Genomic DNA, 26236 nt, shown 5'->3' with positions numbered 1-26236 from the left:
TAATGATGTGTAGGTTCATCAGTTCTTACAAATATACACTCTGGTGGGGATGTTGATAATGCAGGACAGGAGATATACAGGAAATTCTGCATCTTCCCCTGAATTTTGCTGTGAACCTAAAACGGCTCTAAAATTTTTGTGTTAATTAAAAAAAAAAAAAGACGTCTAGTATGTTTAGGTCCCAAGACATTAAGGTGTGGTCGAGACCATCCTCTGCTCCGAATGCCTTTCATTTGTAACCCTTGTTGGAAGAAGGAAACCAAGGTTGGTGAGGTTGGTCTTTATTACCTTTAATTGGATGATTCCTTCCCTGTTTCTGATCTTCCCCCTTCCCAGGGTCCTGTAGATCCTCCTGTCTCCTGGGCTCTGCCCCTTGAGCAGCCTTCTGGGTCCTCATCTCAGATCAGCTCCATAACCCCACTCTCCTCGCAGGGTACTGCCGCCTCCTGACTTGCCGTCTCTTACCGCGGAAATCAGTGGTTTGCGCGTTATCCACGTGTTCACCAGAGACCTGTGAAGAAGCCCCTCTGTGTCAGGCTCTGTTCCAGGCCCTGGGGTCCCAGAGATGCTCACAATGAGGCCCTGCCTTTGTGGAGCTTATATCCTGCCGAAGGAGACAGACAGTAAACAGCCCCCCAAACAAGGAAAAAAATTCGGATGGGGATAAGAGCAGTGAAGAAGAGCCATGGGGAGTGACGGGTGGGTCCAGGGAAGCCCTCTCGCAGGAGCCCCCTTTGTGTGCAGATGTGACCGTCAGGAAGGAGACATTAATAGCCTCAACCACCGGTCTCAGGGGTAGTCTGAGGGCCTTTTGATGTCCTCTTCTCCGTATCTTTTACATCTCCTGCTTGTTTTCCTCTTTCACTGTAACGTCCTTCTAACACCCCAGCATCCTGGTGCTCTCCACCAGTCTGAGCTCACCATCGCGCTGTGCCCCCAGGGATGCGCCCCCCGGCCCTGTGGAAGCGTACCAGGAAGCCACATTTTACCCAAGGGCACTTGTTAACCCCCCCGAGTTGGAGCTGAGGAGTCTGACAGTAGACTCTGCACACTAAGTAATCGGGAGCCCAAGTCCATTGACGTAGACGTTAACCTCAAGTGAACACCTTGTGTTGAATTATATCCTATTTTGAATTGACTGGGTTGTCCAGGGATTTTCAAGCCTTGAATATATACAATTTTAAAAGATGGTCCTGGTGTGGTAATGACTCAGACCCCTAGCAAAAGCAAACACATATCTTTTCTGGAGAAAATTACTTTCACTAGCCTCAAGACATTCTTCTATATAGTTCTTTAAATGCACTCTCTCCAGTGCACCTCCAGGAAAACAGCTTCCAAGTATTTCAGACAAATCAGGATCATCAGATGTAGGCTGTTTATTAGGTAGGCTGATTATGACTAATGAACTAAAAGCAGCCTTTGAGATGCCTTCAGGAAACAGAATTTTATAAAAAGTCATTAACAGTTTTGAAAAAGAACCCAATAGAATTTCTAGAAATAAAAAAATGCACAGTAACAAACTCAAGGAACAGGTTTAGCAGCAGATTCCATAGAGCTGAACACGTAATTAGTGAACTGGAGGGAAAGTCAGAAAAAGCTACACACAGAGCAAATAAAGACAAAGGGTGAGTGATGTTAGGGAGACCCAGTGATAAGGTCTCACAGCTGCAGAAGGAGAAGAGGGGAAGTTCGTTTCCAGAAATTTCTGGACATTTCAATGCATTTAATCTCCAGCTGTATGATAAATAAGAAAAAACAGAATTGACTTAATTGTAAAGAAGTTAAATCTAATTCTGTAAAAAAAATATTTTTAAGCCTTAACATTTTATGTGCTACAGCTTTCTGAGATGGAGAATTAAACTTAGGAAGCGAGGTTATTCACAGATACAAGTAGATGGAATTTAAGGGTCATGACTATTAAAATACTATTACTAGAGGCCCTGGAGTTGTCCTGTTGCTGTGATTTAAGCAAGTAGATAAACTCACAGAGGGAATAAGTGTGGAGTCACTTGGAATCCTGGAGAATCCTCGCTCATTCACTGATGAACTTTGTGACATTTGATGTTTCACTTTGCCATTTGCAAAATGGTTCAGATGTCTTCCCTTTGGCCTATTGTGCAGTTGAAAAAGATTTCTCAGTGAAACGTCCAGAACAGAGCATGTCCCGTGGTGGGGCGCTCCATGGCTGGAGGGTGGTAACTGTCATGAACAGTCAGCTGAGTTCAAAGTGCATGTGGAAAGTAAACATGAACTTCTTTACAAAACAGAAACAGACTCACAGACTTAGAGACCAGACTTATGGTTACCAGGGGGAAGGGCGTGGGGGAGGGATAGAATAGATTGGGAGTTTGGGACTGACATGTACACACTGCTATATTTAAAACAGATAACCAACAAGGACCTACTGTATAGCACAGGGGACTCTGCTCAGTACTCTGTAATAACCTAAATGGGGGAAAAAAATTGAAAAAGAATAGATACATGTATATGGATAACTGAATCACTTTGCTGTACACCTGAAACTAACACAACATTGCTAATTATACTAATTACTAATATATACTAATTACTAATTACTAATATACTAATTATACTAATTACTAATATATACTAATTACTAATTACTAATATACTAATTACTAATATACTCCAATATAAACTAAAAATTTTTTTAAAATATTAATAAAAACATTCATGTGGGAAGTAAACATGCAAGAATTGCTAGGAAATACCTAAGCAGAAGGAAATAAGGCAGAAAGAACAGAATATAAAGTCAGACATGGACATGATTACACATGGGACTTAGTATGAGGAAGGGGCATTTCAGACCAATGGAGGGAGATTTTCATTCAACAAACAGTAAACAACTAGCTGGCCAGCTGGAGGAAAATAAGTTTGGATTTCCATCCAAATTTAATCTAGAGGGATCAAATATTTTAGTTAAAAAATAAGAAAATATGGGGAAAGGGAGGGAGAAAAAGGCCTTTCTAAGCAAAACAAAGCTCAACAAACTGTAAAAAGAAAAATAAAAAATGTTTTAACTGCCTAGGGGGAAAAATTTCATACTCAACAACAAACAGGGAAGAAGATTTTTTATTACCTACAATAAGGAAATAATAAATATAGGATTGTAAAAGCTATAATACACAATTTAGTATTATATATCCATACGTACAGGAGATGTCCCTTTGTGTAGAAAGCAAGGGCGCTTTACACTATATTTATATATGCGAGGGTGTCCGCTCCCTTCTCAGCTCCTTGCTATTTTGGTTGTTTCATATCGAAGTGTTTTAAGGAAAGCCTCTTCTTTTTTTTCTTTTTTTTTTAACACTCCACACTTCCAACACAAAGGGCACAGTTTCGATCCCTGGTAGGGGAACTAAGATCCCACATTCTACATGGCATGGCTAAATAAAAATAAATAAATAAAAGAAGAGAAAAAGAAAAAAAAGAAAGAATGCTTAATTGAGACCTTAGAGTACCATCCCCTGACCAGCCGTGCCAACTTGAATTGATTTGTAGTGACTGTGGACACTGTATTGAAAAGGGTTCTATGATTTCATCCAGACTCAGTAGGAAAGACGCTCAGTTTGGGACTTTCCTGGTGGCGCAGTGGATAAGACTCCACTCTCCCAATGCAGGAGGTCCAGGTTCGATACCTGGTCAGGGAACTAGGTCCCACATGCATGCCGCAGCTAAGTTTGCCTGCCACAACTAAGGAGACTGCGAGTCACAACGAAGGAGCCCTGGAGCCACAACTAAGGAGCCTGCCTGCCACAAATAAGACTCGGCACAACCAAATAAATAACAATCAATCAATCTGTTTTTTTAAAAAGAACAGAGTCACACATTTATCTTTATTCTATTTCTGGCTGTGTTGGGTCTTCGTTTCTGTGCGAGGATTTTCTCTAGTTGTGGCAAGCGGGGGCCACTCTTCATCACGGTGCGCGGGCCTCTCACTACCACGGCCTCTCTTGTTGCGGAGCACAGGCTCCAGATGCGCCGGCTCAGTAGTTGTGGCTCATGGACCTAGTTGCTCTGCGGCATGTGGGATCCTCCCAGACCAGGGCTCGAACCCGTGTCCCCTGCATTAGCAGGCAGATTCTCAACCACTGCACCATGAGGGAAGCCCCAGAACGTCTATTTTATTTTATTTCGGAAAGCCTCTTCTTAAACGGCAGTGCTTTCCCAAAGTAAGCAAGTAAGGTGAAAATCAAGCAGTAAAAAATTATCCTTGAAAAACCTTTTTAAAAAAAAAAATTTTAATATATTTATTTATTTATTCACTGGCTGCTTTGGGTCTTCGTTGCTGCGCGTGGGCTTTCTCTAGTTGTGGCGAGCGGGGGATACTCTGTTGCAGTGCGCGGACTTCTCGTTGCGGTGGCTTCTCTTTGTTGCGGAGCACAGGCTCTAGGTGAGCAGGCTTCAGTAGTTGTGGCACGTGGGCTCAGTAATTATGGCTCACTGGCTCTACAGTGCAGGCTCAGTAGTTGTGCTGCATGGGATCAGTTGCTCCACGGCATGTGGGATCTCCAGGGACCAGGGCTCAAACCCGTGTGTCCTGCATTAGCAGGCGACTCTTTTTTTTTTTAATATAAATTTCTTTCTTTCTTTCTTTTTGACTTCGTCGGGTCTTTGTTGTTGCGGGCGGGCCTTCTCTAATTGCATTGAACGGGGGCTACTCTTCACTGCAGTGCGCGGGCTTCTTATTGTGGTGGGTTCTCTTGTTGTGGAGCACGGGCTCTAGGCATGTGGGCTTCAGTAGTTGTGGCACATGGGCTCAGTAGTTCTGGCACACGGGCTTCAGTAGTTGTGGCGCATGGGCTTAGTTGCTCCGCGGCATGTGGGATCTTCCAGGACCGGGGCTCGAACCCGTGTCCCCTGCATTGGCAGGCAGATTCTTAACCACCGCGCCACCAGGGAAGTCCCCAGGCAGATTCTTAACCACTGATCCACCAGGGAAGTCCCTGAAAAGCCTTTGAAATGAAACATGCACAAACACAGCTGGGGGGCAGGGGAGTGGGGCATGTCAGTGAATACAACATCCATCCGGGTCTGTTTTGGCAAAATCTCAGGATTACCAGTAGACAAGCCCAGCAGTTCTTCTAGGAATTTATTTATTTACTTGTTTCACGTAAGTGAAACATTCTGTGTGAGAGGTTTTCATTACAGAGTAGTAGTCCTAACAGTAGTCCTAACAAAAGGTGGAAAAGAAACAGCTGGTAAATTGTGGTCCATCTTTGCTGTAGGATGCTCTGCAGGTGTGGAAAGAATGAGGAAGAGCTCTGTGTACACAAGCAGCTCACTCTCCAAGGTATCTTGAGAAGCAAGATGTGGGTCAGAGTGAGAGGATGTTATGGTTTGTCAAAGTGTGGGGGGAAGATACTCTTATTTGTTGAATATGTACAGAGAACTTCTGGAAGGACACCCGAGAAATGAATAACCTTGGTTCTCTATTGGATAGGGAGGATGCAGGAGTAGGGAGGTGGTCTATCACTACCTACCTTTTAATATACGTTTACAAATTGAACTATGTTTATCTAGTCCACAAATTATTTCTCGAGGCTACTATAATCAGAAAAAAAAAAAGGCTAACAACTTAATAGAAAAATGGGCAACATATGTGACTATATAGTTCCTGGAAAAAGAAACGTGCACAACATAGGGAACTCTACTCAGTGCTCTGTGGTGACCTACACGAGAAGGAAATCCAAAAAATAGGGGATATATGTATACGTATAGCTGATTCACCTTGCGGTACGTATAAACTAGCACAATATTGTAAAGCAACTATACTCCAATAAGAAAACAACAAAAAATTAAAAAAAGAAATACACAAAGATCACAAATGGCTTTTAAACTTATGAAAGCATACCAAGGCCATCACTTTAATGAGAGAGCCAATTAGAACAATATTAAGATTTTTTTTCAACAATAGATTAGTATAGATCAAAAAGTTGGATAATACGGTGTGTTGGGAAAGGTATGAACAAAGGTATTCTCGTATGCTGATGCTGGACGTGTAAACGGGTATAACTTCTCTGTTGAGCTGTGGGAAATTTCTGATAAAATTCAGAATTCACATACCCTTTAATTCAGTAATTCACTTCCAGGAATTTGTTTTAAATCCACCCCAATATTTATGCCAAGACGGATGCACAAAGGTGTTCATTGCGGCATTATTAATAGCAGAAAAGACTGAAGATAACCAAAAATGCCCTTCTGCAGCCTACTTAAAGAATAGGTTCATGCAACAATAGAATATGTGGTTAAAAGATCCATAATCCAACAGTAAAAGATGGTTCATCAAACAATAAAAGAATAGAATAATAAAAGAATAGAACAATAAAACAGCAAAAGAATCCAGTGGTGGAATAGAATACAGGAGTCAAGAAGAGCAGGCCAAGTGTGTGTGTGCTTATGTACTATGCTCTCCGAGACATTATAAATAACGTAAAAGGTAAGTTGTGAAATACCATGTACAACATGATACCTTGTGTGTAAAAAGGATGAGGGAAATATATATGGGCTGCGTAAGCAGAGAATAGCTCTGAAGACTACAGGGACAGTGGCGGTCTCTGAGGACGGATCTCTGGACCTGGGGGTGGGGGGCACATACCTGTGGAGGGGATCAGGCTTGCTGTGGGGCGAGGGGCTATTAGAGAGAGAAGAGCTTTGAAGATGAGCCGGTGGCCCAGGGAAACATGAGGTTGGGAGGGGGAGCGAAGCAGAGGGTGTATTATTTTTCAGTGCACGTTTATTTTCAAAATTTTAAAAGTAAAGTGGCTTTATAGTATGCTCAGGGAAGTCAACTGCTTTTTCATTTTTATGTGTTTCCATTTTATATGCATCAATGTCCCCTGGTTGTTCCTGCTTTTTCACTTACATGCATTTCATGTACATTTTTCATGTGTATTACAAGTAATGTTTGCCTCTGATACCTATCATTTTATACACTGAGATATCACCCACATCCCTCAGGATGACTACTAAAAGTTTTAAAGAACAGAAAATAATGTGTCAGTGAGGATGTGGAAAAATTGGAACACTTGTGCACTGTTATTAGGAGTGTAAAATGGTGCAGCCACTGTGGACAACAGTATGGCGGTTCCTCAGAAAAATTAAAATAGAATTACCATAGGATCTGGCATTCCCACTTCAGGTATATACCCAAAAGAACTGAAAAGATATTTACACCCCCATGTTCACAGCGGCATTCTTCACACTAGTTAAGTGGTGGAAACAACCCAAGTGTTCATCAAGGGATGAATGGAGAAACAAGATGTGGTCTATCTGTACATGTCATGGAATATTATTTGGCCTTCAAAAGGGTTGAGATCCCGTCACATGCTACAACATGGATGAACCTTGAGGACATTACACTAAGGGAAATAAGCCAGTTATAACAAGACAAACACTGCGTGATTCCACTTATACGAGGCGTCTGAAGTAGTCAGAGTCTGCAAAGAGAAAATAGAACGGTGGTTTACCCGGTGCAGGGGGGAAGGAGATGCGGAGTTGGTGATTAATAGCAGCAGAGCTTTAGCTTTGCAAGATGAAAAAGTTCTGGGGTTCTGTTGGGCAATAATGTGAACATCCTTAAGACTACTGAACTGTACACTTGAAAGTGTATGTTTTTTAATTTGGTGAAAGGTGATGAATTTTATGTTATGCACCTTTTGACCATGTTTAAAAAAAAAAAACTGAAAGCAAACCCAGAGACAAAGCTCCGTCTCTGAAGTGAAGTGAGCTCAAGACGAAGGTGAGATTCTCGGCAGATGAAACCAACACTCCCTTTAATGAGCTGATCGATGTGTTTCATGTAATTGTTAAGCATAGTTGGAGAATGACTCCTGAGTATTGCTGTAGAGCAGCTCAGAAAGGCATCCACACTGAAAGGAGCCATGCTGGGGCCGGGTACTGTTCTGAAGTCCTCGGGAAGGATTCCTAATTGAGACCCCTGTCTTCTGTTCCCTGTGATTTAGAAGACAGCAGGCAGAGGGTGACCTAGAAAAATAAGGCCACACTGTCCACAGGGCATGTGTCCCCAGGCCCCCTGGATGGCACTGGATGGATGGGAGCTTCTCAGGAGGCAAAGACGGTGGTAGAGGGCGGGTCACAGCCAAGCCCCCCGTGACACCCCAGGGTACTTTGCGTCACTGTGGAAGCCTCCGGGCTTTCTCGGGGAAGCAGAACTGCAGGAGCCAGTGGACCCCGGGGGTGGCGACCCTGCCTCTCTGGAACTCTTTTTCCACAAGAGTGACCAACTGCCCTTAGAGCCTTAACTTACCCTTGGGAGCCTGAGGCCTCTGTGACTACAGTGGTTTCAAAAGCTCTGTAAAACCTGATGGATGTCTGGAATGTAAGCCCACATGTGGCGCGGAGAAGCGGCTCTCCCTTCTTGGAAGTGGGCCATCTTCTGGGAAGCCTAACTCCCACCAGAGCCTGGCCTCCTGTAAACCCAAGGACCTGCAGGCCTGCCGCCCTGACCACGGGGCCTGGGACATCGTGCTCACCCTATTTTCCCTGATCGACCAGGAGCAAAGGAGGAAGCCTGCTGGGCTGTGCAAACAGCAGCGGGCAGGAAGTTAAACAGCCTTAGAACGGGGACCTGCACTTCGAACCTGGATTTCCCTGGGACTTCGCTTTGACGTCTCAAAGACTCAGAGTATGCCTAATATGCCTATCTTGGCGGTCACTTGACTTTGTGAGACATTCGATTGGGGTCTGGGGCCGCCAACCGTAAAGGGACGGGGTCCTCCCTTCAGAGCAAAACCCGCCCGTTCTCGCTGGTCCCCAGTCAGCCTGGGCCGCCGAGCCGGATATCGAAGGCGCCACCAGCGCACCTGCCCCGCGCACCTGCCCGCCCTCCCCGCCGCCGGCCGGCCCCCGGGGCGTGTCGCCCAGCGGTCCGCCCAGTCCTTGCGAGGCTCCCTCGGTCACCCTGAGCTGCGGCCCAGGCTCCGGAGGGTCCGGAGCCGCAGCTGGAAGATGCGCCCCGCGGCTGCCGGTGAGTGCGGGCGGAGGGAAGGGGGACCCGGCATGGGAGACTCGACCCCTCGCCCTACCTGGCACCAGGCACGCTGAGCCAGAGGTGGAGGCGGCACGTGCCGGGAGGGAGGGGCTTCTCTTGGACCGGAGCTCAGGAAGGCGCCCAGCGAATCCAGCAGGGGCAAATGGGCTGGGGTCTCCCGCCGCCTTCCTCACGGTCGCCACTGCCCCAGCTGCGTGCAGGGCTGGGGTGCGGGCAGATCAGTGACTGTGACGTTTTGCCTGGAAAGTAGGCGTTGGCTGAGCGCAGCTAGAGCAGGACCCAGTGAGGCCAGGGGGAGAGGGCTCCCTCCAGCCGAGGGCAGGTGCCGGTAGGAGCGGGCCCCGGCCCCATCTCCGACCTCCTGGGCCGGGAGGGGGGCTGCCGCGCGCCGGTTAGAGGCACTTGCGGACTCCACCTGGGGCTCCTCGGGCTGCCGTCAGAGGTCATTATAGCCGCAGGTCCACCTGACCAGCCAAGGAAATGATGAAAAGTGCGGAGACAGGGAGACAACCCCTTTTCAGTCACCAGCCTGTGGGTGGGTGAGAGGTGGGGACGCATTAGCATGGACTGTCCCCTTGTCCCTTATTATAACAGTTCCGGTAGCATCTTTTTATAAGGCTTCCCCACACACACCATTCTATCAAAGTACTTGAGCCTGAGAAGATTTGGGGGAAAAAACAGGAAGGCGGAAAGAAAACCTCCGACTCTTTCCGATCCGTTTCATCTCCCACTGCTCGCCTTCCTGACGGTAGCCTCCGTGCGCCTCTCCCACCCGCCTGCCTGCCCTGCGTATGCAAGGCGCTCTGGGGTCCCGGAACCGACGGCCTCTGGCACACATTCCCTTTCTAAGTGGTTTTGCTGTTTCTTCCTATAATCTGAGGAATCTGGAGTCCTTCCAGAGCAAGGCAGCGTATTATGCAAAATTAAAAGTTCAACACTGGAAAGTTCTCTTGGCCTCTCTAGGGACCAGCGCCCACCTCTCAGTGGCAGGTCATTGCCTCCAGGTGTTTGCCTCTGTGGCCTCCTTCCTTCCTAAGTGGCGTTCTGGTTGTGTGGTCTCACTGCAGAAGGTTCTGAGGACCCCCTTTCTGCTCCATCCCCAATGGGTAGGAAAGCCAAATTTTAAGGCTTTTTATTTGTGTAAAATATGCAAGTTTTCTACAAAACCGTTTATTTGTGAACAGCACTGTCTCTGGTAACTTGTGTGCATTGTAGGATAAATGCAAGGAGATACATATCTCTTTTCTTGGGAGAAAAGATCTCCCTGGGGGCACTGACTTGCATTACAGCTATTTTGGAAGAATTTTTTTCCTCGTGCCTGTGTTATATACTTACTGTCCAATTTTGCTGCTCACTTAGTGGAAAATGCTGGATATGATCAGATTGCTTTCCCTCCACTCACAGCTTTTTCGCATGCAGCCCTTGTGATTCATTTGTGAGCTACGTGGTCCTTTCACATCAAGGTTTGAGGTCACAGCAGGTTGTCATATATCCAGGGGTGTGGCTGTCAGCGAAATTACTCACAGAAGCTCAGGGCCACATCACTTTTGATTTTGTGAGCTAAAGATTAGGTAACGTTCGTGGAAGCAGCATTTCCCTGGATGCTTCAGTCAAGCCCCAGGTCTGTCCCATGTAGGGACACAGCTCACAAGAAGGACATTCAGACTAAAGGGATGAAGTAAACTAAGCCACCACCACCCTTCACAAGCCGGAGGAAGCTTCCCGGAGCAGTCATCCTAATTCCTCAAAATTAAGGGCGTTGGCATGTGGACTTTGGAAGGTGGGTTACCTTGCCAACCTGCTGAGGTGTTCAGCTGTGACACTTCCCAGCCCTACTGCCAACAAGCCTCCGTCAGCAGGACAGCGATAACAGTGGACACGGGCCAGCAGAGCCTGGAGCCACAAAGCAGCTGCACCCCGAGTCTGGCGTATCCACCCCTCAGGGACAAGAGGTGCAGGTGTGGCTGCCTCAAGGCGAGGGAATGTGGGTTCCTGTGGGGAGGTGGCCAGTGACAGACCTCAACCTTATCCACTTCATGTGGAAGGAAATCCCTCCGAAGTGTCTCCTTCTGGGTTCAGAATGGCCCTCTGCAGCGCCCCTGGATTGGATGGGAGGGGGATTCCCCCCCTTACCTGTAGCCTGCCTTCGTGTACACTGGCTTCAGGACTGCTTTGTCCTCCAGCCTAAGTGAAGTGTCAGGGCCAGCCTGAGACCCCCAAGAAGCTGAGGGTAGGACACACACACATGCGCCCTAAAAGAGAGCCTCTGAGGAGGAAGTTCCGCCTTCCTACCTGTGCTCGGCATGGGCCTTTGATCTAATACTCACGGGCGCCTGCTGTGTGGACGTGCTTAGGATGTGTCCGTGGGCTGATGTCGACTTCATTACCTTATGAGAAAAGGCCGGATCCTGGTCACAGAGCCACAGAAGGTTCGCGGACTCTGTGTACTTCCTCTGCCTGCGCCCCAGCTCTGAAGCTGCTGGACCCCTCCTTCCAGGGCAGGCCCTTCCCCCACCCCACCCCACCCCCCCGAGCTGTCTTAGCTGAGTCCCTGAGCCCTCGCCTTTCCCAGGACAAATCCTCGCCTGTGCCTGCCCCATCCCGGGTGCAGGGTCCACCGCCAGCCCGTGCCCCATCTTCTCACGATGAACTGGTCCCAGTGCATGCTGCTGGGTCTGCCTCCCTCCCCGAGCTGGTTCTGGCTCCAGTCATGGCTTCCGCAGCCACGGCAGGAAACCTGGCCTGGGGGTCCACCGCTGCGCCCCTTACCCAGACCACAGATGCTTTGTAGCCTTCCCAGGAGCCCTGGAAAATGTCCAGGAAGGGGTGCCTGTGGTCCCACAAGCCCGGGGCTCACAGCGCGCCTAGTGAGGACACGTGGGCTTTTATTCTCTCCTCATTGCCTTCCCTGTCACTTCCACCCATGTTTCCTTGTCCACCTGGGGACCAAACCGTGCCTCCCTTCCATGCGGGGAGGAAGGTATCTGAGAGGTGACAGCATGCTCCCTTTCAGTCATCTCCGAATCAAAAGCAACTCTTCACTCAAAGATCTCACGTGTGACGCTCAGAAGATCTGAATAATCTCTGCTTTGCCAATTTTCTTCAAATACGACACTTGGATAAAATAATCTGGCAGTGATTCGACACACAGGACACTGAACTATTGTTTTTGAACCTGAGACTCTTATCGATGCTGAATCCACGTTTCCAGCAGTCAGATCACACTGTTCACTCAGGGTGCCTCCAGCGGCGTTTTCCGGAAGATCCTGTGACCCTCGCACCGTCCTAGTTATGCGGGCACAGACCTGGAGGGGAGAGCCATGGTGGGCAGCTCCGACAAGGCATGTGAAGGGCTGACCTGAGGGTGCCTGTGCAGGCTTCACCCAGGAGGCCACAGAGCCACACTGGAGTCCTTGAAGGAGTGGACAGGTGGCCAGGGGTCTGGAGGAGAGTGCCCTGGGGGCAGAGGGACAAACTCGTACCCAGGCTACAGCAGGAAAGGGCAGCCACTGCAGTGGGTCAGCACGGCTGGAGCACAGAGCAAACAAAGGACAGCGCGCCAGCTTCACCTGTTGTTCTCACTGTGTTTCTGTGGCTGGTTTTTCCGGCTCGGAGATGTCCCTCCATCCTAGGAACTGCAGCGGCCACGCTGTCTCAGGCATTTCCCAGCAGGAAGCCATCTCTGCATTACGTTCTAACCATCTTAGGGACTGCGTGGTTTGGAAAAGAGAAAGAAATAACTGATGTTGAAATATGCACTTGGAAAAAGACCAAATGGTCCAGGTGAGACAGAGGCATCCCATTTCACCAGGATGACTACCTAAGCTAGGCAGCCGCCTGGCAAACACCAGCAAATACTGACCCGATATAACCTAACCGTTGGGGGAAACCTCGAGGTGCTAGGCATGAAGAGGGAGCCTAGATCCAGAGCTCAACACAGCCGGACTGACAGACAGAGGTTTGCGTTTCATCACCACCCGGAGAGAGAGCCCCCCCCCCCGCCACCCCGGGCTTGGTGCTGGAGGGCTGCGGCTGCACGTTTGGAAACGGGGCCGGGGAACACCCACTGGTCTCTGCTCAGGGCTCTGGGCGGGGAGACACCAGCCCTCTGACACCAACTGTGTGTCCAGCCATTCAGCTCAGCTCCGACACAACACCCACAATAAGCTCCAGAGCCCAGGGGTTAAGGGCAGTGCCCTCCACGAGCTGCCCTGTCTTCAGACGCCAGCCACGGGCTTCGGGCGCCGCCCGCACTTCTAACCAGCTGGCTACAAATCTGGGGGTTCCCACAATTCCTGGGGGATTCAATAATTTGCTAGAACAACTCACAGAAACACTGAAAGCATCACTCTGCTTAAGATTACAGTTTTAGGGCTTCCCTGGTGGCGCAGTGGTTGCGAGTCCGCCTGCCGATGCAGGGGACACAGGTTCGTGCCCCGCTCCGGGAAGATCCCACATGCCGCAGAGAGGCTGGGCCCGTGAGCCATGGTCACTGAGCCTGCGCGTCCGGAGCCTGTGCTCCGCAACGGGAGAGGTCACAGCAGTGAGAGGCCCGCGTACCGCAAAAAAAAAAAAAAAAGATTACAGTTTTATTGTATAGGATACAAGTCAGGACCAGCCAAATGCAGGGACATGCAGGGTGAAGAGGAGTTCCGTGCCCACAGCCCTGGAGTCAGGGTGCATCCCCCACCTGGCACATCAGTGTGTTCCCCACTAGGAAGCCCCCCAAGCTTCTGAGTCCCGAGTTTCATTGGGGTCTTACTCTGTCATTGGTCACAGGACAGCTTGCCTGCCCTCTCCCCTCCTGGAGGTCCGGGGGCGGGGCTGAGGTGTGGGCAGGGTCTTTCCGGGCTGGCTGGCGCCTCCCCGGAAGCTATCCTAGGATCCACCCCGAGCCACCTCATTAGCATAAGTTCAGGCGTGGCTGAAAGGGGCCCCTTATGAACAGCAGCAGAGGCTCATATCAGGAAATTCCGAGGGTTTCAGGAGTTCTGTGTCAGAAACTGGGATAAAGATGAGATATATTCTTTATTCTACCCCTTTGGTAGATAAGCACCCAACACGGGGAGCACGTAGGTTCTCTAGCAGCGAGAGAGAAGAGCTAAGATGCTGCGGGCCTGGGGAGACCGAGGCCGTAGACATGTAGCAAAGTCTATGGAGGTCACCCCAGTAAGACTGGCCGGTGGATCCCACTGAGGGCTGGCAGGGGGACGTATGGAGTCAGGAAGAGGCCCAGACATCTGACCCTGTCCTGGGCAAGATGTGGGGCAGGAGCAGACTCGAGCCGGGGAGAATCAAGGGTTTCATGTGGGACGTGCTACGTGTCAGGCCCTGCGAGACGTCCCGGGTGCCCAGAGGGATCAGCAAGTGGACACGCTTGTCGGGAGCTCAGAGGATGGTCTGGGGGTCAGTTTATCTGGGATTCTGCAGAGAGAGCCAGGCTGCACCGTGTGAGGGAAAAGCCAGCAGAGACAGCGTGGGAGACACCCCCAGCCCGCCCCAGGAGTGTGGGCGCTGCCCAGGGGGGACATGGATGGGTCAGGAACGTCATCGGGGGCCTGGGGCTGGCAGCCTGGAGGCTTTGGAGGCCTAGACCAGCACAGCTGCCCTGAGCCGTGGGTGGAAGGTGAGGCCTGGAGGCTGATCCAGAGGACGGTTGTTTCCAGATGCTTGGCCTGAGAGGGGACAGAAATGAGGCAGCCGAGGAGGGTGTGTGGTCAGGTGGGCGGGCTCTTCCTCTCGCCTCCCCTCCCCTCCTCTTGTTTTACTTCCTTCCATCCATCCAACCATCCTTCCTCTTCTTATTTCTCAGGACTGGACATATCAGTACATAAACACTGATGGGACCATCCCTGAGGTCCCTTTACGCAGGGCCTCGGGCCATCCCTGCATCTTGGCGGTTTTGGTAATCCTGCACAGTCCTGACCTGCGAGCTATTTAAGGAGTAAAGTCTGTAAGACCCGGGGGCAGATTGTCTGTGAAGGGACAGAGCTGTCCCTTAGGCCTCCTGTAACCCAGGAGCGGGGCAGTGCCTTTTCCTGCAGAATTGAGAGGAAGGTTCTGGAGTTGACAAACTCTCTGCAGGGACTCTCTGCCGCCAGGAACCTTGGGTGTCCCCGCAGCCTTGTTTCTGAGGATACTGACAGTCTGGGGACCTTTTCCAGTGTCACGGGGCGGTTGTGTGCTCACGGGCACCAGGTACCATCCTCAGCACTGCTGACACAGCAGTAAACAAAACAGAGCTGCCCCCGCCGCCCCCGAGAGCTTCCAGGAGCTTCCAGCGGCTCATGAGGGAAGGGCCGCTTCTGTCCTTAGGCCCCTGGCAGGGCCGCCTGATGAGTCCTTGACCTAATCCTCTGAGGACGCTCTGAGACCCAACACAGCAGCAAATAGGGAACCTCGGCCCCGACCGCTCTCACATCCTGTGCTTGGTACCCGCTCTTGTGGCTCCACTGAGCGGCCCCGGGCCCTCTCCAGCCCAGCGCCTCCCGGGGTGATTCCCCTCAGGGCATTCTGCTGACACTGGTTCAGGGATGCCATCCAGGGAAGGCCGAGGAGGAGAGGGTCAGTGGGCGAGGCAGCCAACGTGTCTTGTCTTGTCTGTGTGCAGGCACCCTAAAGGCAGTGTTCTTCATCTTCGCCTCCCTGTGCGCCTGGTATTCTGGGTACCTGCTGGCAGAGCTCATTCCAGATGTGCCCCTGTCCAGAGCTGCCTACAGCATCCGGAGCATCGGTGAGAGGCCTGTCCTCAAAGGTGGGTACCACAGTGGGGTCCAAGCAAGGACTCGCAACCCAGCTGCTGTGCTGAGACTGGGCCCTGACCTCAGCACTGCCCCTACTGGCCATTTATGTTGATGATCATGGCAAGGGGGAGGGGAGGGGGAGGGGGAGGGGAGGGAAGGGGGAGGAAGGGAAAAAAGCCTCTGGTAGTTCCCATACTATTCCAAGGTAGGTACCCCTCCTCATGCCTCATGAGACCCCAAGGCAAACCATGATGTTAAAAAAACAAACTTTATGGGCAAGATGCGTTAAATAAAAATATGTGTTGGAATTAGGAATGAAGTAAATGATAAGATATCCACTAAAAATTACATTGGAAAACGTGTGGGACCCTAAATAGTCATATGCACCCTTTTTCACAATCTCATGGTAAATAGGTGTGCTAGTGTATTTTTAACACAGAAATAAACTCTACAAAATGAATTTGCACAAATATAAAGAACTGGGTAATGATTTTAAAAATTTGTTAAAAAAAAATTCCTTTTCAGATTTAATTACCTTTTGTGTCCAAGAAAAAAAAAAAAAACTCTCCAGAAATCGACTATGACTGGTGTTTTTATTTTAGATAAGGTTTTCACAGTGAATTTGCTTGTAATCAGATAGATTATTGCATATGGATTGTGGACGAGGCCCAGTGAGGCGGGGGAGACCCCCATGTGTGGAGGGCGTGGGAACTGCCCTCAAAGGGCTTGCTTTCTCATTTTCTCCATTTTTACACAAAAGGTGGACTTGGTCCTGGTTACGGGCTTGCGTCTAGGAGCTGCCTCTGACCCGGTGTTTCTAGAAGGGCTCGTTTACATGGTTTCCGATTCCCGCCAACGGGGGCCGGGGAGGAACTGTCACCCTCCCCCGTGACTGAAGCACAGCAAGTTTTGGGAACCCAAGGGTGGTAGTGAGAGCCGGCTGTGACACTGCATCCTGACACCTGCTGGCTCGGGACCTCCGCTCTGGGGGGACACATGACTGCTTGGGGGCTGGACTCAGAGTTTGGAGGGAGTCTTTGATTCATAGCCCAGTGCTCACATGAACGAGAGGTTCAAAGGGGACAGCATGGTGCATGGGACCAGGCTAGCTTTGCGGTCAGGCTTACTCCGTGCTGTCATGAGCAGTGTGGCCGGGGAGATGCTCCTCAGGGACATGTGCCCCTTATCCAGGCGCTGCCCCCCCTCCTGTGCCTGCCAGAGAGGCAGGAAGAGGGTGCTTTCCCCGCCTTGGGACCAGGCTCCAGGATGAGCTCAGCTTCTGTAGGCTGCAGGGCTCTGGAGCCCCTCCGTTACCCCGGCCCTGCACATTGTCCTACGTTCCGCAGTCCCCCGGGCCACGTGCGGGGGACACATCCGCTCAGAATCGGAAGCAAAGGAAGGATCACGTTGAGATGTGAGATCAGTGTTGGGCTCTGAGCGAAATGAGCCTCGAATACCGAGGCTCTGAGCACTGAACCCCCGTGGCCAAGGCCCCCCCGAGTGAGACAACCCACTCCCACCTCCTTGGGCTGGCCCCCCTTTATCCAGGTTTAGCTTTCTCCACTTCCTTATCTTTTCTCTTAAAAAGGCCCATTTCTTGACTCAGCTGTGGAGGCCCTTGATCTTGGCTTCAGATTTCCGTGAAGTTAACTCTTACCCTGCAAGCCCAGCTCTCCTGGGTTCACACCGTCTGTCCATAGGTTGGATGTTGCCTCCTTTCCGTTTCCATGCGATTTCGCACTCATGGGCAAGTCCCACTGGCTCGCGCTCATTTCTAGACATGGCCCAACTCTTCCCGGTCAGGATCCTTGGGAGCTGCTGGAATCTGCGTGGGCACCAGCTCTCCCTGCTCTGGCCTCCCTGCCTCTCCCTATTCCTCGTGTTTCATTGGGGGCGATTAGGCCTCACATTCAGTCCCTCGACTTTGTGGAAGGTTCTGTGCTCGCCGCTGGGAAAGGACAGACGCACAGTCTCCCTCCCCGGCAGGACTCAGCTTCCCAAGTCTCCCCTCCTCGGACTACCTCTCCCCCTTTTCTCCCCATTGGGCTGCCCCCCGCAGGCCTACAAGCCCTGCACTTGCCCAGCTTCAAGACCCAAGAAAGTGCCCAGGGTCAGCAACACAGGCATCGTTGGTCTAACGGATGGGGGAGCTTACACGTCTGGAACAAGGTCCTGGAGCCACACCCCACCGTGGTGGGCAGGACCTGGCCGCAGACCTTGCTCCTCGGGGCGGCGGGGGGGTTGGCAGTTACAGGGGAATTGGCCTCAGGTTGGCTCATCGGTTACCAGGGAAACCAGCAGAGGACCAGGCCCCTCACCGCCCCCTTGATAAGAACAGTCACTAGCTGAGCCCGGGGCAAGCACGTAGGAAGGTCAGTCATGTGAGTGGGGTGTCGGTGCAGCAGGCCCTGGTCAAGCAGAGGAGGGACAGAGAGCAAGAGGACAGCCACGTCGAGTGGTCTGGCCACACTCCCCGATTCTCACCTCTGTACCAGGGGTGGAGGTAATCTGCCTGCCACGCCATCACTGCCACGGCCCAAGCTGCCCTCATTTTGTTGATTTCTCCCTTTGTCCCCACTTCCCTCTCTGACTTCTCTCCCAGTGCTCAGAGGCATCTAATGACACCTTTCTGCTTGAACAGCTAATTGCAGACCAGGCTGTCCTGTCTTACCAGCCTGCATTCCGGTGCTCTTACAGACCTGGCTCTTGGTGTCACTCAGCGCCATGCCCAAGGCCCCGTCGTGCTGTGGGCGTTCCTCCTGCGAAGCTGCTCGCAGCTGCATCACGCCGGGGCACGAGTCCTCGCCTTTTCCTCCTCTTTCCCTCGTGGGGACTTGGAGATGGCTCCGCATTGCCTCTAGCCTAGCACCACACAGAGGCTGTGCGGGGAGCACCCTCACAGCTCTCTCTGTGGACCTGGCTGAAATTTTCTTCGGGATTTACGTACGCAGGAGTGGAGCCATAGCGTGCGTGTCAGCTTCAGGTGACTCAGTCGAGCCCGACGCCTTTCCAGAATGGGCCTGCCTGCCAGGCCCCTGTCTCACACCATCCTCACCAACACTCGCGTGTCCCAGCTTTCTGAGTTTGCCAGTCGGACAGGCATAACGTGGCAGCTCACTGCTGTGACGAGCATTTCTCAGGTTTCCCGTGAGTTTTGGAACACCAAGCCGGGTTGTGACTACTACAGTCACCCCCCGCGTCCATGGGGGATCGATTCCAGGACCCCCGCGGATACCAAAATGCACGGCTGCTCAAGTGCCTTATGTAAAGCGGTGCAATATTTGCATATAACCTACCCACATCCTCCCATATACTTTATTTTTTTCTCTTCTTTTTTTCTTCCAATTTTATTGAGATATAATTGACGTACAACGCTGTATAAGTTTAAGGCATACAGCATCATGATTTGACTTACAAACATCAGGAAATGATTATCGCAAGTTTAGTGAATATCTGTCATCTCATATCGATAGAAAACTAAAGAAATAGAAAAAAAAAATTTGTGATAAGAATTCTGAGGATTTACCCTCTTGACAAACCCTCCTACACACTTTAAGTCATCTCTAGATTACATACAATACCTAAGACAATGTAAATGCTATATAAATCGTTGCCTACAGGATGCAAATTCAAATTCTGCTTTTTGGATCTTTCTGGAATTTTTTTGCAATCTTTTCAGTCTCTGGTTGGTTGAATCCAAGATGCGACCCCTCGGAAAGGAGGGAGGGCCAACCATGTTTCTTTCTGGCGGGCAGGAGGACGGACAAGGGACAGCTGAGGGGAAGAACCCAAACTCCCTGGAACCTCCGTATGGCTTGATCCCGTTCCCTCTGTCTCCCCCCACCACGCTTCCCCACCCCACCCCAGTTTGGAACCTGCTGCCCTGCCTTAGGCCCCTGTCCTGGAGGTGCACTTAGAGATCGTACTCAGGGCTCACAAGGCTTGTTGGTCCCGGTGCCAATGAAAGAAGGGCAAGTAGTGAATGCCTGCAAGTTCAGCTTCACAGCTTATTTCTAGGCGAAATAAACTTTATCTTGATATATGTGTGTGTGTGTGTGTGTGTGTGTGTGTGTGTGTGTGTGTGTGTGTGTTTGTATCACTGAATCACTTTGCTGTACACCTGAAATAAACGTTACCTAGAAACCGTATATCCAGGACTTCCCTGGTGGTGCAGTGGTTAAGAATCTGCCTGCCGATGCAGGGGACACGGGTTCGAGCCCTGGTCTGGGAAGAACCCACGTGCTGCGGAGCAACTAAGCTTGTGCGCCACAACTACTGAGCCTGCGCTCTAGAGCCTGTGCTCTGCAACAAGAGAAGCCACCGCAGAGAGAAGGCCACCCACCGAAACGAAGAGCGGCCCCTGCTTGCCGCAGCTAGTGAAAGCCCACGTGCAGCAACAAAGACGCAGCACAGCCAAAAATAAATAAATTAATTAAATAAATGTATAAAAAAAGAAGCCATATATCTGTACATATATGTGTATGTATATATATATATATATATATATAAAACTGAATCACTTTGCTGTACACCTGAAACTCACACAACATTTTTTTTTCTTTTTTTCTTTTTTTTTTTGTGGTACGCGGGCCTCTCACTGTTGTGGCCTCTCCCGCTGCGGAGCACAGGCTCCGGACGCGCAGGCTCAGCAGCCATGGCCCACGGGCCCAGCCACTCCACAGTATGTGGGATCTTCCCAGACCGGGACACGAACCCGCGTCCCCTGCATGGGCAGGCGGACTCTCAACCACTGCGCCACCAGGGAAGCCTCACACAACATTTTCAATCAGCTATCAACTATACTTCAATAAAAAAGAAACCATTCACTTGCTATTTTTACAATATAGCAATATATTTTAATATTATTTACATTATATTAAATATATAAAGCTCTTATTTGATACGTTTGCAGGCACAGCCCTTAGCTAAATCATAAAAATGCAGATTGTTTTCTAAAGCTTCCCAACATTTTTGTGAAGAAGCGCTCTTTCCCCTTTTGGTCCTCTCCTTTCCTGTTACTCAGAGGTTTAATTTCTCACCCAAGTTTAACTTCTCTCTGCTCTCTGAGCTGCGTCGTGCACTTACTGATCAGACCATGTGGCTGGCACAGGAGAGAGTCAGCACACAGGGTTAGTGGCTGGGAAGATGGGTAGTTACACCTGTGTAGTCGTTCTTAACTGTTCAGCCTCAAAAGCAGCGTGGGTGACGCTTAGCCGTGGCTCCGGAAGATATGCTGTCTCTTTCACCCCATGGGAATCTTTCTCCCACTCATTGGCAATGTTATCAGACCCTGTTTGCTTCTGTTTTTTCAGCTGGCTTAAAAATAAAGTAAAATACCCTTTCTGGTTTCCCTCCCTACCTCCCATACGAATCTGCTATCATCCTGTCTCCAAACTACCGTGACCCGTGGGGGTCAGGTGGTGCGCGGCGTCCTCGTGACCTTATCTTTTAAGCTCTCCTGGGACTGGGGCTGTGTTAGACCATCCACCTCTGTGGGTCACAGCACACCTGTCTGCACGCCCAGCGCTCGGTGAGGATGGAGGTCAAAAGGATCATGTAGTCAGGGTACTCCGACAGCATCGTGATGACGGCATAGGGCCTGGAAATATTGTCCTTCTCCAAGAGCAGGGAGCTGGTTCAGTGAATCTTGAAGGAGTCCTGCCAAGAACAGCAGGGGCCAGTGAGCAAGTTTGTGTGTGCTTGTTAGGGAAGGCTCGCCTACATTAAGCGAAATGCAGGTGGCAGGCAGAATGAGTGTGGATCTCACTTTAAGAGGGTTCTCTCCAGACTGAGTACAGAGCTTCCTCCACTTATGATGGGGTTGCATCCCAATACGCCTATAATGAGTTGAAAATATCATAAGTTCAAAATGCATTTAACACACCCAACATACTGAACATCCTTGCTTAGCCTAGCCTACCTTAACCATACTCTGAACACGTACACTAGCCTACGGTTGGGCCACCTCATCTATCACAAAGCCTATTTTCTAATTGTGTTGACTATATCCTGTAATTTACTGAATACTGTACTGAAAATGAAAAACAAAAGTGCTGTCTGGGTCCAGCATGGTTGTCAGGGTATCGGTTGTTCACCCTCCTGGTCCTGTAGCTGACGGGGAGCTGCAGCTCTCACTGCCCAGCATCACAAAGACATTGGACCACACATCACTAGCTTGGGAAAGGATAAAAATTCACAATTCGAAGCACGTTTTTTGCTGAAAGCATGTCCCTTGTGCACCATCATAAAGTAGAACCATCGTAAATCAAGGACCATCTGTATACATACTCAGGACATCTACAGACTCAGGAAACAGGGCACACCTAACTTTTAAGCAGTATGTTAGTTACATTTTCAAGTACCATGCTCAGTGTGTTTTTAGGTAAATTACTTCTAAATTCAAAGTAATGAGCATTATCATTAAATTTTTAAAAAACTGAAATAAATACACTTCAGTGTTCAAAACCAGGAAAGATTGAGCAAATACCGTATTTTTGGCGCATTTTCATGTTAATGGTCGGGCCCCTTGCTTTGAATTTAGGTAACTGGAGATTAAGAAAAAACGTATTGAGTATATTATATGAAAATGTAAGTGAGGTAACATACTATTTGTATATGTCTAATCCATGTTTTCCAACATTGCAGATGCCCTCTGCGGGCATAGAAAAGTCTGGAAGGAAATATACCAAAAGGTAAAACAGTGAAGATTCTGTAGGGTGAATATGCATAGGATTTTTTCCTTCCTTTTGCCTGTCTATTACTTTCAGTGTTTTTCTTCAGAAACTAGATAAGAAAAGATAAAATCCCAAGGTCCTTCGATATTTAAAAAATTAGAATCCACAGGAGGAAAAATTGGTAAAAGTAGACCAGAGCTGCAGTAGCATGTGTGCAGAAAGCCCTGACTCAACGTCCCTCTTCCCTTTTGCAGGAGGGAGCAGGGTTCAGTGTCTCTGAGTTTTCTGCCAAAGTAGCTGCAGATTTCTGCCCCACGAGGGACCAGATGTCCATATTCATTCGTTACCGAACTAAGCTTGGGTCTGCTCACCCACTTGCAGTAAAGCCAGTCTACTGACACCTGGTTGTGGTGAAGGAAAGTGCAGCGTTTATTGTAGATGCCAAGCGAGGAGTCCAGGCAGCTAGTGCTCAAAAGACCAGAACTTCCCGATGGGTTTCAGGGAAGCATTTTTAAAGGCAAGGTGAGGGAGAGAGTCTTGGAGTACGTGATCAGCTTGGGCAGAGTTCTCTGATTGGTTGATGGTGAGGTAAGGGGCAGGGTCACATTTTACCAATCCTCAGGCAGCAGTAGTTCTAGAGGCTACGTGCTCATGGTCATCGAGTAGTTAACTTCTTCCATTTGGTGATGGTTTTAACACCTGAAAAACAACTCAGGAATATTTTTCAGATACTGTTATCCATGTCCTTCAGGGAGGAAGTAAAGATTCTGTGATTGCCATATGGCTGATTTACTATTTAAATTGTTACCAGTTCTACTAACCCAACTGCTATTTTGGTCACTACATGTTCACATCCTTTCAATCATTAATTCTTTTTAACTTTTTTTAATTTTTATTTTTTTAAATGAAGTATAGTTTATTTACAATGTTGTGTCAGTTTCTGCTGTACAGCGCAGTGATTCAGTTATATATATATTCTTTTTCAGATTTTTTTCCATTATAGCTTATTATAAGATATTGAGTGTATTTCCCCATGCTATACAGTAAATCCTTCTTGTTTATTTTATATATAGTAGAATGTATATGTTAATCCCAAACTCTAATTTACCCACACACACCCCACCCCCCCACCATAGGGTAGCTTTATTTTTTTTCTCTTTTTTTAAACATCTTTATTGGAGTATAATTGCTTTACAATGGTGTGCTAGTTTCTGCTTTATAACAAAGTGAATCAGCTATACGTATACATATATCCCCATATCTCCTCCCTCTTTCATCTCCCTCCCACCCTCCCTATCCCACTCCTCTAGGTGGTCACAAAGCACTGAGCTGATCTCCCTGTGCTACGCGGCTGCTTCCCACTAGCTATCTGTTTTACAGTTGGTAGTGTATATATGTCCATGCCACTCTCTCACTTCGTTCCAGCTTACCCTCCCCCCTCCCCGTGTCCTCAAATCCATTCTCTACATCTGCATCTTTATTCCTGTCCTGCCCCTAGGTTCTTCAGAACCATTTATTTTTTTAGATTCCATATATATGTGTTAGCATATGGTATTTGTTTTTCCCTTTCTGACTTACTTCACTCTGTATGACAGACTCTAGGTTCATCCACCTCACTACAAATAACTCAGTTTTATTTCTTTTATGGATGAGTAATATTCCATTGTATATATGTGCCACATCTTCTTTATCCAGTCATCTATCAATGGACACTTATGTTGCTTCCATGTCCTGGCTATTTTAAATAGAGCTGCAATGAACATTGTGGTACATGACTCTTTTTGAATTATGGTTTTCTCAGGGTATATGCACAGTAGTGGGATTGCTGGGTCATATGGTACTTCTATTTTTAGTTTTTTAAGGAACCTCCATACTGTTCTCCGTAATGGCTGTATCAATTTACATTCCCACCAACAGTGCAAGAGTGTTCCCTTTTCTCCACACCCTCTCCAGCATTTATTTTTTGTAGATTTTTTGATGATGGCCATTCTGACGGGTGTGAGGTGATACCTCATTGTAGTACTGATTTGCATTTCTCCAATGATTAGTCATGTTGAGCATCCTTTCATGTGTTTGTTGGCAATCTCTATATCTTCTTTGGAGAAATGTCTATTTAGGTCTTCTGCCAATTTTTGGATTGGGTTGTTTGTTTTTTTGATATTGAACTGCATGAGCTGCTTGTAAATTTTGGAGATTAATCATTTGTCAGTTGCTTCATTTACAAATATTATCTCCCATTCTGAGGGTTGTCTTTTTGTCTTATTTATGGTTTCCTTTGCTGTGCAAAAGCTTTTAAGTTTCATTAGGTCCCATTTGTTTATTTTTGTTTTTATTTCCATTTCTCTAGGAGGTGGGTCCAAAAGGATCTTGCACTGACGTATGTCATAAGTGTTCTGCCTATGTTTTCCTCTAAGAGTTTGATAGTGTCTGGCTTTACATTTAGGTCTTTAATGCATTTTGAGTTTATTTTTGTGTATGGTGTTAGGGAATGTTCTAATTTCATTCTTTTACATGTAGCTGTCCAGTTTTCCCAGCACCACTTACTGAAGAGTCAGTCTTTTCTGCATTATATATTCTTGGCTCCTTTATCAAAAATAAGGTGACCATATGTGCATGGGTTTATCTCTGGGCTTTCTATCCTGTTTCATTGATCTATATTTCTATTTCTGTGCCAGTACCATACTGTCTTGATTACTGTAGCTTTGTAGTATAGTCTGAAGTCAGGGAGTCTGATTCCTCCAGCTCCATTTCTTTCCCTCAAGACTGCTTTGGTTATATGGGGTCTTTTGTGTCTCCATACAAATTTTAAGATTTTTTTGTTCTAGTTCTGTAAAAAATGCCACTCGTAATTTGATAGGGATTGCATTGAATCTGTAGATTGTTTTGGGTAGTATAGCCATTTTCACAATGTTGATTCTTCCAATCCAAGGACATGGTGTATCTTAACACCTGTTTGTATCATCTTTAATTTCTTTCATCAGTGTCTTACAATTTTCTGTATACAGGTCTTTTGCCTCCTTAGGTAGATTTATTCCTAGGTATTTTATTCTTTTTGTTGCAGAGGTAAATGAGAGTGTTTCCTTAATTTCACTTTCAGATTTTTCATCATTAGTGTATAGGAATGCAAGAGATTTCTGTGCATTAATTTTGTATCCTGCTGCTTTACCAAATTCATTGATTAGCTCTAGTAGTTTTCTGGTAGCATCTTTAGGATTCTCTATGTATAGTACCATGTCATCCGCAAACAGTGACAGCTTTACTTCTTCTTTTCCAATTTGGATTCCTTTTACTTCTTTTACTTCTCTGATTGCTGTGACTAAAACTTCCAAAACTGTGTTGAATAATAGTGGTGAGAGTGGGTAACCTTGTCTTTTCCCTGATCTTAGAGGAAATGGTTTCAGTTTTTCACCACTGAGAACAATGTTGGCTGTGGGTTTGTCATATATGGCTTTTATTATGTTGAGGTAAGTTCCTGCTATGCCTACTTTCTGCAGGGATTTTTTTTTTTATCATAAATGAGTGTTGGATTTTGTCAAAAGCTTTTTCTGCATCTATTGAGATTATTATATGTTTTTTATCCTTCAGTTCGTTAATATGGTTTATCACATTGATTGATTTGCATATATTGAAGAATCCTTGCATTCCTGGGATAAAACCCACTTGATCATAGTGTATGATCCTTTTAATGTGCTGTTGGATTCTGTTTGCTAGTATTTTGTTGAGGATTTTTGCATCTATGTTCATCAGTGTTATTGGCCTGTAGTTTTCTTTATTGGTGACATCTT

The 26236-nt window shown here is 48.1% G+C and overlaps 1 protein-coding gene across 3 annotated transcripts in view; it reads left to right on the top strand.

The window, feature by feature from the left end:
- The window catches only part of FAM3B (FAM3 metabolism regulating signaling molecule B), a 53942-nt gene that overhangs the window by 9476 nt on the left and 18230 nt on the right, over nt 1-26236 (top strand). For 2 of the 3 annotated variants that reach the window (XM_060009788.1, XM_060009787.1), the window contains exon 2: nt 15645-15788. In XM_060009788.1, the coding sequence (XP_059865771.1) occupies nt 15645-15788 (144 nt within the window). Of the gene's footprint in view, nt 1-8917; nt 9011-15644; nt 15789-26236 lie in introns of those variants that run through there. The other variant, XM_060009789.1, reaches the window with a different exon arrangement.

The sequence above is a fragment of the Delphinus delphis genome, chromosome 4 (genome assembly GCF_949987515.2).
Source record: "Delphinus delphis chromosome 4, mDelDel1.2, whole genome shotgun sequence".
In the NCBI taxonomy this organism is placed as follows: Eukaryota; Metazoa; Chordata; class Mammalia; order Artiodactyla; family Delphinidae; genus Delphinus; species Delphinus delphis.
Note: the sequence above shows the minus strand (reverse complement) of the source record. Positions and strands in the feature narration are given on the sequence as shown.